Here is a 14,606-nt window from a genome sequence, read left to right on the forward strand (position 1 = left end):
AGGCAGGCTCTGTCAGTCAGGAGGTTTGATCGTGTCCCATAGCTCAGAGCTGCTTGCGTTTTATTCCGAAGACACAGTGTTCAGCACGAAAATCTCACAGGAATCAGAAGCATAAAGCTGTAACGACAACACGTTTACACCACCAGGGAGAACAACCTGCCCTAGCCACTTAACGTTTTGATGACCTGAATGCTTTGGCTGTCTGTGCCAGCCGCACACATTAGTATCTTGTTATAGCTGGTGTCATTCATGAGCGGCCTAAGCAAGGTGCGAGGTGCGTGCCCGCTGCCGGGGCGGTCAGCCCAGCGACCCGGCTTTCTGTCCCCTTCCACCCTGCCCACCCCAGCCCACCACGGGCCTGCTGCCCCCGCCGCCAGGCTGGCGGGGCCTCGCTGGGTGCCCGCCTGTGTCAAACACCTCTACCAACCGGCTGTACGGCCTTCAGGGGTTCTTTATATATTCTCATACAAACAGTCCATAGGGGAAATTGCTTTTTAAAGTGTGAAAATATATATATAAATACATGTGCCCATTGAGACTGCTGAATCTCCGTCCTTGGGGAACACCCAAAAGGAAAGGCCCCGCCAGGAGGCCCGCAGACCCGGGCCCCGCGCTGGAGCAGGCCGAGGACACGCACGGTTACAGGCCGCCGCTCCCGCGTCCCGCTGAGAAACCGAGACCCGAAACCGGAGAGCGCACGGGGAGACCGCGCCGGGCAGAGAGGCGCGCCCGCGCCCCGGCCGGCGGGCTCGCACCGCCCCGAACCCGCGCCCGGCCCCGCAGCGGCCGCACGGGCAGCGGGACGGCGCCCGGGCTCGCCGCGGCCCCCCGGCCCTGTCATGGCGGCGCGGGGCGCGGCGGGGGCCGGGCGGGCGGCGGGGAGGGGCGGCGGCGGCGGCCGCGGCCATTGGCTGGGCCCGGCGCGGCCGCCAGTGCCCCGCGCCCGGCCGCCGCCTCCTGCCGGCGCGGAGAATGGAGGCGCCGCCGCCGCGGGGCTTCTCCGAGGAGCAGTTTCGGGCCGCCTGCCGGGAGCTGGAGCAGCCGGCGCCGGCTGCGGGGGGGCCCTGGCAGCTCCTGGTGGAGAGCATGGGCGTGAGGATCTACCGGCTGTACGACGAGGTGGGGGGAGCTCCCCCGTGCCGGGGGGCGGCCGTGCCTCGGGCCCTGCCCGCCCGGGGCCGAGCCCTGCGTGGGGGAGCGCGGCCGAGGAGCGGGGCGGGACGCGGGCCTGGCTGCCGGGGGCAGCGGGGCGTCGGCACGGCCCCTCCGGAGCCGCCGGCTCCCGGCACGGGTCAGGCTGAGGTCCGCCGCCCGTCCGGGCGCTGCCGGCCTCGGGTCAGTTTCTCCAGGCTCCCACAAAGCGGCTTTCAGCGTAATGCTGTTAACTGCTGATGGAGAAAGCTGCTCCGCTGCGGTAAACACCGCCCTTGCAAGCTGCCGGGGGAACCTGCAAACTGGGAGGCTCTTAAAGCTGGTGAACAGCTGGTGGCTGTTGAAGTTCCTGGTGGAAGGTGCTCTCGGCGGCCCGAGCACGCGGGGCCGTTGCTCTGCGTGTCCCGCTTCTCTCCCGACCCCCCGAGGGGTGCGTGGGGCCGCGGGGGGCCTGGCCCTGGGCGCTCCCCGCCTGAGAGCATCCTGATCTGCAGGCTCCCGCCTCCCTCCCTTCGCTCCAAAACTCCCTTCAAACTGATTGTCCGCCTTTCTCCCTCTAAAATCTGGAGGTAGTTTGGAAAAGGTTGGAATGAAATTCCCCCCTTTTTGGGGGGACTTCTCTTAAGAAGCTCAAAAGTTTGGGCTTCCAGAACTGACTTGTAAGTGATTACCATAGTGAGTGTTTCCATTCCGATGCAGATTTATGATTTAATAATGACTTTTGAATCCATATAAATACCCTATGTCTTTAGCTCTGTGATCACGGTTCCCTCTCAACTCCTTATAAAGCTGGACTTCATGCTGTGCTTTGTATGAGCATTTTGTATTTGTATTCTGAAAAATCATTTCAGGCATGGTCGCGTTAGGAAAAAATAGCAAATAAAGCAAACGTATAGGTCTGCGTGAAAGGCAAGACAGGGTAGGGAAAGTCTTTTTTTAAAAAAAAAAAAGTCACGTCATACACACCAGAATTTTTGGGGGTAAATAGGGACTATTCCCAGCATGGCTACGGTAACGGGCAATAGTTAACGAGCTTGTCAAGGAGAGCGCGCCGCAAGGGAGCCTGCGGCGCCTGCAGGTCTCTGCGCAGGAGCTGGGCCTGCTGGTGAAGCAGCGGGTGCTGGGGGTGTTGCTTCTGGAGTGGGTGAAACGGAGACTTCAGGACTGGAGCTCATCACAGACCGGTAAATGCACCGCACAGGGAATGAAGGCAAAGTAACTTTGGGAAGTTGGAGGCTGGATTTAGCCAAACAAATGGGTCCAGGTGTCCGTGAGACTTGAATTGGGGCAGCCTGTGTTGCTCTGGCTTTGCCACTATGGTATGAGGTGAAGCTGGCTAGATGGGAAATAGCTCAGGCTTCTCCTTCTCATGCTTTTACAGAGAAGGATAATTGGGCTGACTGGAAAACATTGAGGTGTCTTTTGTTTTGTTTTGTTTCTTGGACAGACTAGGTAGGATGCAAGGGACCTTTTCGAGTCCAGTCTTCTCATTCTGCTGGGAAATAAGTCTCTTGTTTGTTTTGTCTTTCAGTTGCTTCAAATTGCCACATGAGAAGAAGAACCAAGTCTAGGAGAAGGGTCTTTGCTTAAAGTTGTTACTGGAAAAATTGGCTTTTAACAGTTATTGAACTGCAAGTCCACTATAGCAGTGGTAGTCCGGGAAGCTGAAGGCAGCAATTATATTTCCCGTTGCCTTCTCTTTCTACCTTCTCCGCAGGCTGCACAAATAGATCTCCTGGGCTTTCCTGCTCTGTGCTGTGTTCCAGCCTGCTGATTGACTCTCCTGCTGATAGGCCTCGGAAAACCTGAAACAGTTCACTCTTGTTTTAAGTTTCTTATTGTAAATTGCTGTTTTTATTGAATGCCTTTGTCTGTCTTACCTCCTGCAAGATGTACCGTTCACTTCTCAGATCATGATTTGTTATTTCATAGGTATCAAAATACTACCTTTTTTAGTAGAAGATATTTAATGATGTATGCCATGATTTGTCTGGCAGTGGAACAAATAGATTGGTAGAGAAGAACAGCATAATTTCTCAATCTGTCTTGAGCTACTGTATAAGAACTTGAAGGCTACAGATGTAAGGGTGACTGAACAGATACCGTGAACCCATTGGGAGCCTACCTTGGAATGTAAGGTAGAATCCCATCTGTTACGGCAGGAGATTAGGTCGTGCAGCACTTGCACTCTGGTATTTAGTGGCTTCTGAATTATGTGACAGTAAATGACATCACTACAGCTCTATTTTAACCTTTGATGTAGGTTCTATCTATAGCAAAAATGCTTTAAAGACCTATATTGTGTGCATATCTTTTGATAATTCTCAATTAAAAAGTATTACAGGCACTTCCAGCTGCCTGTTGGGTGGAACATAAAAGCTTTAGAAACAAGCAATCCAATGTAATAGTTTGTGGTCCTAAAGCTTTTACGCTGTTTGGAAGTGTGAAGCTGTAGTCTGTCCTCACTAAGGTACAAAGCACACAATTCTATGCAAAATCTTTGAGGCAAGCTCTGATAGCTTAAATGAGAAAATTACAGCATGGCTTTCTTCTGTCAAACAGATAAAGAGGAAGCTAGAGGATGCAAAGAAACGGTGAGTGTGCTGACGAACAGCTACCTTTGCATGTTGGCTGCGGAGTTAAAGTTTTGGGTGAGCTTGGTTTGTTACCTCGCAAGATGCAGTTGTAATCAAAGTTCAGGAAAAGAATACAAAGTCTTCTGTTCTTCAGTGGAAGAGCAGCCCAATGACATGAGGAAGTAAGACTTTTTTTTCTGAATTACTAGAAGAGCGAGGAGAATTGTGGTTTGCTGTTCTCCTGCCTTATGTGACACTTATATGTAAATATACATACATGCAAGATAATCCACATAGCATTTCTGACTAGTGACCTGGAATGAAATAGTGTTTAAGCTAAAACAACTGTTTTTCAAGTACCGGTGTAGTGCTTTGACATAGGCTGTTGGGTCTCAGCTTAGTTTCAGGTGTGGTATTTTCAAAATTAGTTTTTCTTGTGAAAATAAAAATGATGATGCCTTTTACAAAGACAACATGAGTGCACAGGGCTGCACCGGTGATGAACGGTTCAGGTTTGAAGCTAGGGATTGATGCTTCAGTGAAACCACAGTGAAGATGAGTAGCTTAAGCTTCTTGGTCCCGCTGTTATCTTCTGGTACATCAAATCTTCATCTTCTAGGGTTGATTTGTGAAGGAGAGGGGAAGAAGAAAAATCAACTATTCACCTACAGAATGTTGTATAATCCTTCCCTCCCTTTCCTTGGGAGTGCTTGAATTTGACTCCTACACCGTATATTCAAAATACTCTCATTGTTTTAATTTAGTCCTGAACTGGTACTAACAATAGAACAAACATTGCTCTATAGGCACAGATGGAGTTTCCATATGTTGAGAGAAACAGTAAAAGCATTAACATAGGAGATATCCTGCACCCCACCCCTTCAGTGCAGACAGCTTTCAGAAAGAAAATAGCTGATAAATATTCAAGGCAGATACAATAGTGCATCGTATAGAAGCATGAACATTAGAAAGCATTTTTGTATCACAGCCTGAAGTATAAGCATACCTGACTCGCTGGCAAGCTTATTCCAGATCGTGCAGTACTTGGTAACCTCCTGGAAATGTCTGAGAATCTTAAACACATTACATAGGGTCTGGAGACCTTGCCACCACAATTTAATGCTTCTGGTAAGGTTCAGTGTGGGCAGGATTTAGTCCACACTGACCACTGGAGACGAAAAGGGGGGGGTGGGGGGTGTGCAGAAACATGCTCCCTTTGGAACTACTTACGAAGTAAAAGGGTACTGGTGTAAGGGAAGGAACAACCATTGTGCTGGGCAGGTCAGCCTGTCTGGATTTAAACTTTCATGTATAGATCAAAAAGTCGAGAGGTTAAAGACTGAATCTTGCATTGTTTTTTGAACACTTGCTTTCACAGCTCTTGAGCAAATTTGTAGTATGTGCCCCACCTAACTTCCTTCAGCTGTTCTCCCTGCTGCAGAATACTTCCCTTTCCTGTGTGACTTTTCCTCTCCCTGTTCTGTTTCCACAGCAATCAGGACTTTATGAGTATAAAATCTTCGGTGGTCTTGCTGACTGTCCCCCAAAACTGTGTGCAGATGTCTATATGGATTTAGATTTCAGAAAACAATGGGATCAGTATGTTAAAGGTAAGCCCATCTAGGCAGTTTAAAAGCAAGATTTATGTCCACATTGACTCTTCCCACTAAAAGTTTGTTCAAGGGTGTTTTAAAGTTGCTGCATCCAAAGACTTTCAGCCAGACTTCAGTATCTTTTGGGATAAGGTTGCACTCTGCAAATGTACCAGTAAACACTGACGTGGAACAGCTAACATCTAATCGCCATATAGCTTCCTTCTGGAATGAATTCTTTCCGTGTTGGTTAAAGCACATAATTGGCATCGGTTACGCTGGAGCACCTTGCAGCTTCTAGTTGTAATTCCTAGGTTAAATTTCAGTAGATGTTCTGGGGAGAAATGGAGCTGGTACCTTTTGTGCATCTTTGCGTATTGCAGCGGAGCGGTGCAATGGCTTGCACCAGTTTGATGTGTGATGGAATGTCTTTTCCTGAAAACGCTGGTTGTTCTTGGCACCTTTTACAATCAGAAATGGGTGTATCGAGAGAATAGTTGGTGACTTCGGGCTTTGGCAGAGAAAGGAATAACTAATTTAGTTGTGTTTATTTAATGTTGTCTTTGAAAAAGGGAGTTGAACCTGGCTATCCATATGATGTTAAAACGTCTTAAGTCAGTGGTGACAAGGCAAGGATTCAGCTGATGTAGGCATCCAGAAATCCACTTGTTTTAAAGATGAGGATCCCTTCCCTCTTAAGCCTGTGCTTAAAATCAGTTCAGGCCAATAAAACTGAAACATGGTCAAAGTGTTTTGCTGAACAAAGGACATCGTAAAAAGCCAAAGAATTGTTAAATGTTGTGCTTGTTAAGTCTAGGACAGCTCTATGGTGAACGGTTACTGGTAATGCCTTTGGCTGTATTGGTACAGAGAACCACGTATTTGACTCGTGTCAGTACTTGGTCAAGTGTTATTTGTCAAAATGGGCAAGAGCTTTCTTGTAGCAAAGGCCACTTTGCTGTTAATGAAAAAAAAGAGCTGGAGTGGGACGCAACGTTATCATATTGGATGTAAAAATACTATGTTATTTTAAGTTTTTTCAGTAGTCTTGTAGTCTTTGATTCAAGTGTATTTAGGAGAACTGAATCCATCTTAAACAAACACTTTTTTTTTTTTTTTTTTTTTTTTTTTTTTTTTTTTTGTAATGCCTTCTTAGAGAAAAGAAAGGAAGCAGTTGGGGGAAGCTACACCCTTAAACTAAAAGCTAGATAATGTTGCGGAGCTGGCGTTTATATCCTTGCTGACCGTGATATGTGAATTTATACTTGTGCTGGTACTTCAACTCCAGCATTTCACAGAAGTTAACTCTTGAAGGGCATAAACATAATGTTAACGCTTTCCTTTTAGCTTAAAAATTGACACAAGCCCACCCATTCTTTAGAACTGTACATACGATGAAATAGTGCTAGCCAACGTTTTCCATGTAAACTACATAAGCTTCGTTTTTCTCCTTTCATGTTTAGGGAGAAAAACCAGAAAACTTCCATTCAGAGCCTTCATGCTATTTGTTTTACTGTTTGTATTCCTTGTTGCTCTTACAGCTATGCAATAATGGCAGTCCAAAGAAGAGTTCTCTGCTGAACTGCTGGCTGGCATTGAAATAAAAATGTGACCAGAGCAGAAGCAGTTGCCTTGTTAGTTGAAAAGGTAACTGCTCCTGCGCTAGGCGTAAGAGGAGCTAATCTCTGTCCTCTAGTTCTGTTCAGCAAAACTCTTTATGAAGGCCTGACTGGAGGCAGGTATGGACAGGATTCCTGTGAGTCTTTCAGATGGTCGTGCTTTGATCTGTTCTTGCCAAGGATTTGCCTGAGGCCTCAGAAATTCTGGTGTTGGTCTGCCGCTGCTGTTGCGTTGCTGTTAGTACCCTGGCTATTTCCGAAGCAGGCTCCTGGATATCCACAAGATGTGGGCATCCGGAGGCCTGGTCTGTGCTGCAGCGATATTGAAACTTGCTACTCCTGCTTGCAACACCATCCTGACTGAGATCATACTTCCCAACAATGTAAGGGTAATAATTGACTGCTAAAGCAGCAAATGCAGCTGTGCCTATTAGGAATAGGAAGGACTTGTGATCTATCCTAGTAATGCTAAGTGAAATCTGGTTATTGATTCAAATGCAGTATATTCTGCTTTGATGAGAAGCTGTCCACTAGTATTGACAGACTAAAGTGAATACAGATGGGACGTGACTTACCTATTGTGTGTTTTTTCTGTGTTTGCAAAGATGCAAAGGTAGATGAGTTTGTAGCTAAAAATCGAGGTCTTTAAAATAGTGTCTTAATCCCTTTGAAAAAGGACTGCTCTGCAGTTAGAAATGAAAGTAAAGGCAATAAACCAATGCTCCAGTGACCTCTGGTGGATAGCATAATGCTGTCACTTATTACAATGGTGGGAGTATTGTGCATCCAGTACTGCTGTAACCCGGAGAAGAGGAGAAGCTGTTTTTGCGGTGACAGCGGACTTGCAGGGCAGACTAACAGAAGCCCGGTTTGGAACATGTTATATAGGGAAAGAATCTCCCATCTGCCTCAGCAATGAGATTATCAGTCTGTTCTTGCCTTATTTTCAAAACCACTGAAAGCGATGTGGCAGACTGTGTGCATAGCTCTGAAGGATATGCAGCACCTCGGGCAGAAGTCTGCTCTAAAGGAGGAACAGACCGCTCTGACTGTTGATGGGAACCGCTTTCTGGATCACACCCTTTGTCACTGCACCCGTGTAATGACCAGTCCCTGAGCAGACAGGAGGCCCTGGCTCAGCCCCAAGGCTTGTCAGGTCTGTTACCTGATAACGGCAGTTACTGCTGCTAGGGAAGAAGCCGTACAGTACACAGTTTTTCAAATTCAGTTATGTAGTTTGATTTGAACTAATTTTTCTCCTTCATGCCATACTACTATCTGAGTCACTGCTATGTTTTAGGGACTATTCTTAGATATTTTTTTTTTCCTATTCAGCTGCCTTCTGATTGAGTTTCCAGGCAGAGTGAAGGTGGTGGAATGAAGGCTCATAAACTGCTCAAGCTTCTTGTTCACTGTTGCCTGTATATACTGCTGTAAAATTCCTAATAGCTTTTCCAAACTTCATTAATTCCTCATGTAAGACCTCTTCAGGTGTTAGAAAGCAGTATTCATCCTAGTTCCATGTTAACTCAGAATCATTTACAAGGATAATGACATGCTTGTGAAAAAGCATACTGTAGTTGTGGCTCAGAGTTATACAGAATATGCATAGGTGAGGAAAAAGCTTTGAGAAGGAAAGGCTTTGAATGAGCTAACTGTCCGAAAAGGAATTTGACTCTGCCTCCCCCCAGAATTATTCTGGTTTTGTGTTTTGGGTTTTTCTGGGGGGGAGGGGGTGGTGGGATGGTGGTGTTTGTTTGTTTTTTTCCATCAGTGAATTCAATAGCAGCAGAAAAACAGGCCACCTATTTTTGTGTATTTGGTTCCTGAACAACCCTGCTACAGAACTTTTCTTTTAATGTCTTCTGCTGCTACAACTTCACATAGATATCAATTTTGACATAAGGGTTGCATGTAAAATGTGTTCATGTCAGAAATCTGAGCAGTTCTTGATGCCCTGTATGGTTCTGTTGCAGTAGAAATTAAAAATATCTAACAATCTTCCTTTTTCAACTGTAGAACTGCATGAGAAAACATATGATGGTGAAAAAGTAATCTACTGGGAAGTGAAGTACCCTTTTCCTCTCTCAAACAGAGATGTATCCTTTCAAGCTTTTTGTTCCTCTTGCAGTTTTTGTCACCTGGTCATCCAGGGATCCGAGCAATGTACTGATTCTACTGCTCTGCTGCACTGAATCTAAGACCTTGCAGTCCTTGTGTTGCATGAATATGTATAGCATGAAGAAGAGTGTGGGCGCCTCTTCCCACACACAACTAAAGCTCACATAGCTGAATTATTACTCTGCAGGATTGAATCCTGTAGAAGCATAAGAAATAACTTGAAGGGGCTGGTGTTTGTAATGGAATTCACTTGTCAATTCATCATATGTCAAGCTGACAGTGTTTTGACATGTCTCCTCAACTTGGAATACAGTATGTCTATATTCGTGAATGTCGGGAGATGGATGTTGATGGGCGGAAGATCTGGGTTGTGTTAGCTCAAAGTGTGTCTGTTCCTCAGTGCCCTGAAAAGCCTGGTATTATCAGAGTTAAAAGCTATAAACAAAGTCTGGCAATTGAAAGTGATGGCAAGACTGGATCTAAAGGTAAGAGGTCAAGAAAGTGTGATCACAAGTCATGTAGCCAAAGAATGTATGCATTGGCAATATGCACAAAGAGGGATGCTGGAAATTTTAAGCTAAAAACAGTTACTCTGAAGTGGATGTACTGAGCACTAGGAATACTCTAAAATGAATGAAACTTTTGGAAATGTCCAGTGCAGTGTGCTATTGTTAAGAATCTTCTATTGAACAGTTGGGCTGGGTAGTTGAGAATAGACTGCTGACCACTTCGTTCTGCCCCGCCACCTCCAGCCTGCGCTTTTCCTGCCAGCCGGTTCAGTTGGGTAGAGTCTGATGCTAGCTGCAATCTGGTTAACTCAGCAATGATATAATTATCATGTTTGACAGATTTATAGATGAAAGGGTTTGCCTAGAGATTGACCCCTGTCTGAGAGTAGTCCTTTAAAGATAACGTTATTTTATAAGACAGGCTGCCTAAAATGGTTTGCAATAGTCTAAATTAATATTATGGCACTCTCAGCGTCCCCGAGGTTACCTGGGAATGGCTATACTTATTTCACATTCCACTTCAGTGCAAGTTGATTTTTTTTTTTTTTTTTTGTGAAAACTTTAGAGGAGAACTGTTGTACTTGGTGATTCAGTTATGCACACCGACAGCTTCTGTTGTATGGTATTAGAGTTAATACTCGGACTATGGCTGGATAACTTTCTGGTAACTTCTCTCTCATCTCTAGTCTATATGTACTATTTTGATAATCCTGGTGGCATGATTCCATCATGGCTGGTCAATTGGGCTGCCAAGGTAAGTAAAGGTTGACAGCACCATTGTCTTTGGCTAATCTGTTTCAGACAATGTATTCACTGCCTCCATACCTGTCTTCTGCATGTTGGGTAGACTTATTGTTTTCTGAAATGGTTGCATTGACCTTTCTAGCTCTTATGCAATCCCATTTTTAGAGTCTCACTATTGTCTGCTCTCATGGCAGTTGTCTTAATTTTTTTTTTTTTTTTTTTAATTCCTATCAAATTCCCTTGGTTAGTCAACCAGGCAGGTAAATTTGTGCAACAACAACAACTAATCCATGTTCCAGAGCATATGTGAATAGCCTTAACACAAGCAAACTTCAATAATGCAGTCCGTTCGTGAAGGATTAAAGGAATGGTCTGCTGCTTTGTATAAGATCTTAGAATTGTCCTGTATTTGTTTGAAGGCCTTGATCTATATAGTGGGAATTCTCATCTTGCTTATAGTTTTTATTGATTACATTACGCAAGAATGTCTTTTCCACTTTTCTCTTTACAGAGCGGTGTGCCTACTTTCTTGAAGGATATGCAAAAAGCTTGCCGTAATTATTCTAAGAGCACATAGGTCAAAGTTGATCTGAATTGTTTAATTCTTAGAGCTCTGCACTTACAGGAGTGGCTATTATATATTACACTGGATAAAATCTACCTCTAATATTGGAAAGAATTTTATTTTAGTTGGTTTATGCCTTGAATTTTATTGGATTTTTGTTTCCATCTCCAACTGAAGAGCTAGCCGCGGACAAGGTAACACCAGCATCAGCTGCATCCTTTTGAAAGTACTTGAGTTTAGCCTTGTCCCCCATGCTTTGCTTATGCTGATTGTCACATGTCAGCTAGAGGAGTTCTGTTGATCGAAATATTACATCCTCAGACAAGAGACAACTATCTTGCTAGGAAAAATGTCTGAACTTGGACTGAAAATTCTCTGTGTGTTTTATGCCTGGATCTGCCTTTGTGGCCTTGCAAGGTGGCTTCCTACTGAAACTGAACAATGGAACTTGGATCGCTTAGGAGGAAACACTTTTGCTACCCAAGTTTGTCATTCTTAAACTGGCTGCCTGCTATAAACCTAAAAAATGTTGAGGGCGTATAGGTAAATTACTAGAAATCTGCAGTAGGAAGTGGAACTGTGTTACTAAGCTTCCCTGTGATGGCTTTAAGTCCAGATTTAAAAGGACTTGTGCCTAAAGCCTTGCATTCACATCTCAGTACCCCTGTATGAAAAGTAAAAACAATCAGCTGTGTCCAGCTAGCACAAAAGGAGGAGCCTTTTAAGGGAACAAGTTACATCTTCAGGGTCAGTAGCCTTATGTATGAAGCAGCTTGGATACCAGCTTTAAATTGGAAGTAATTTTAAACTGGATGCCTGCAACTGAGCATGAATGAACTTGATGTGAAACTTGGGCTTGCTTGCATTTTTAAATTTCATGCTGATGTAAAGAATGAAAGAGTAATTTTGGATGGTAATCTGCTAAAAGCACAACTGAGCAGGAAATTAAATTTCCAGCACCTTTGCAGGGGGGGTGGGGTGGGTGAGGATGGGGTGGATAAAAGGTGAGAGGGCCTCAATCTCAGGGATTTAAAATATTCTGCATCGTTACTAAATCTAATCCTGTTACGGAACAAATCTTGTAATGGGGTAGCTTTGTCTTGTTAAAAAATAAATGGTTGAAGTGATTGCCTTTATACTTTGTGTAAATATTTGTTTCCAATAAATCATTATTCTGTCCATGCAGTGCTCTTGTTCCATCTCTCACGTTTAAGAGTGGCTGTGCTGGGCAGGTCACAAACAACAGGCTGATATCATGGGCTGTTTTATTTTTAAAGGCTTCTGAAAGAATAACTTGGATTCATGAGAACTAAGTAGGATTCCATGTGTTCTGAAGAGCTCGCTGCCAGCAGTTCAGGCATTTTTCAAGTGTGTTTGACCTGGAGACCATTACTGAATTGAATATTACAGTGCTAGACAATTTTCAATCCATTTTAAATGTAGCTGTCACATTTTTTTTTCCAGCAGATAAAAGAACAGACATCAAGAGAGAATAGTTCTGAACGATAATTACCTTTAACTTTCCATAATTTTTGTACACATGCGCTTACTGGAACTGGAGCCAAATTTTATTTATGTGTACTGAAAATGAACTATCTCCATCATACCAAGAATATGATGGTGCTTTACCTCAGTATATCAATTCTCAAATTTCTTTTTTCAGCAGTGTTCAAAAAAATTACCTTCAGAATTCAGAAAGCATTTTAGCAATGTGCTAAGTATGTGGGAATTCAAATGTCATAAGCAATCACAAGAATACCAGAGTTGCTTTTGAACAACAGGATGTGGATACAAGTTATGTCATGAGGCAAAGCAGCAAAGGCAGGACTAGGTAGATTGTTCAAAAAGAAGACAGAAAAGCAAAACAAACTATTCTAGACTTGATAAAACATAATTTTAAAAGTGGACTAGCTGAGGCTGAATCTTCCTGGAACAATGATGCAAACTAATTGATTTCCAACTCCTTCTGAACAAAACTGATCTCTGTACCACGGTAGTACAAAACCTATCTGTAATTGTCAACCTACCTTAAAACTTGGAGTTCCAAGGTTTTATAAGAAATGTGTACCTGGTGAGCTGCGTATGTGCACAGAGGTGAATCACGTACAGATGAGGTAATTTTTTTTTCATCCTTTTTCTCCAACCAATTTGTAATTTTGTTTAGTCTTTAATGAAATGAAAGCAGGAGAAAGAGTGAAAGCATTTTATATTCATAAATTCATGATTGCATCTTTGTCCTTATAGTTATTTGTCATCAAGATGTATATGTTTGTCTGCAGTGGGCTGAAGCAGTAAGACTGAGCATTCAAGAGGCTGAATGGCTCCAGTGTCAATCTTGCTGAAAACTTGATTTCCTACAGACCCCACACTGAGAATACAGAATACGTGGCCTTTGCTCACGTACCCTTATTAAAACTATTGCACAGTCAGTTTCTTGTGCTGTACGCAACTTTCCAAATTAAAACACATATGATTAAACAGTACCTACTGAAAACAGCTTCTCCTCTGTTTCCAAGCAACTAACCAATGATGTGAGATGAGTACAACATCAGATCTGTTAAATTTAGGTCCTCATGGGCTTTCATAGCGACCTAAATATGCAGTGACGCTTCAGTTTATTTGAGTATGTGTTACTACACCTATCTTATATTACTAGGGAAGAAAAAGCAGTTCCAGCTTTGTGTGATGTGGCTTCTTGTCTAAATGGGAGATCACGACCAGAAAGAAAGCCTTGGTATTTTTCAGCCTTTGGATGTAAAGACGTTCATAAAGCATTTTAGAGCTTTATTCATGACTGGTTAAATACTGATCTTGTATAAATTATACATGCATCATGTGAACTTTTCTGGAGAGCTTGAACAGAAATTTACCTGCTGTGAAAGTTGTAAGTCATTATGTGTTATGAGGTCTGGTGCACAGGGTTAAAAAAAAATGGAACCCCTCTTCCCGTGCTCTTTGTTAATGTAGCACCTGAAAGTTAGCTTTCTGTTTCCACCAGCTTGCCTAAAAATGGAGCTCAAAGTTTGTTCTTTTAGAGGGATCTGTTGTAAACATAGGGTTGTTTGAATAAAAAGAATGAAGCATTTCTGTTTGATGATGATTGATCCTCTCTTCTATATCCCACCCCCATTAACAGATCGGTAGGTATCACACTCTACAGATTAATAGGGACTAATGAAGTTTTTCTAGTAGCTAAGTAGAACTAGAAAAATGCTGTAGTTTCTGGCAATAAACAGGCATCTGATCCAAAGCGGAATAATCAGACTTTTCGTAAATCACAATGAGCTTTGGTTCTATTCACATATAGAACTTGTGTTTTAAAATTACCAGCTCTTACAAAAACATGTTTTTGCACGTTGTTCTTCACATAAAGAAGTGGTTCTTTTGGGGGATGACTGGCCACCCATTCCCTGTTTCCATAAGGAGTGATGTTGCAACAAAGTGAATATAAAGCATTCTTCCACATTGTATCCTAGTCATTCAAATCCGTTCTTTCCATGTGATCTCTCTGTAAAACTATTGTATTTGAGTTGGAAGGTAAAGTAAAGGAAAGATTCTGAGTAACCCAAAGTCAACATAGTGAATGTCAGATACGCAATCGCTGTAGTGCTGCCTCTCAGAAGATGATGTGTAAAGGGAAACACAAGTTGTCTTTGCTCAGGAAACATCTGGTTGATGCCTCATTTCTCAAGCAGGTCGTTGGCTGTTTTTATAATTTAGTGGAACAA

At 43.5% G+C, this 14,606-nt stretch overlaps 1 protein-coding gene across 1 annotated transcript; it reads left to right on the plus strand.

Annotated features, from left to right (window-relative positions):
- Positions 1-972: 972 nt before the first annotated feature.
- On the plus strand, positions 973-11,802 carry PCTP (phosphatidylcholine transfer protein; the record flags this gene model as incomplete). The annotated part of the gene is made up of 6 exons (XM_082327061.1): positions 973-1,119; positions 5,221-5,338; positions 8,959-9,038; positions 9,374-9,545; positions 10,256-10,323; positions 10,825-11,802. The coding sequence occupies 6 exons, from the start codon at positions 973-975 to the stop codon at positions 10,888-10,890; spliced, it is 651 nt and encodes a 216-aa protein (XP_082183187.1). The 3' UTR covers positions 10,891-11,802.
- Positions 11,803-14,606: the final 2,804 nt, after the last annotated feature.

This window comes from Platalea leucorodia (genome assembly GCF_965183815.1).
Source record: "Platalea leucorodia genome assembly, chromosome: 14".
NCBI lineage: Eukaryota > Metazoa > Chordata > Aves > Pelecaniformes > Threskiornithidae > Platalea > Platalea leucorodia.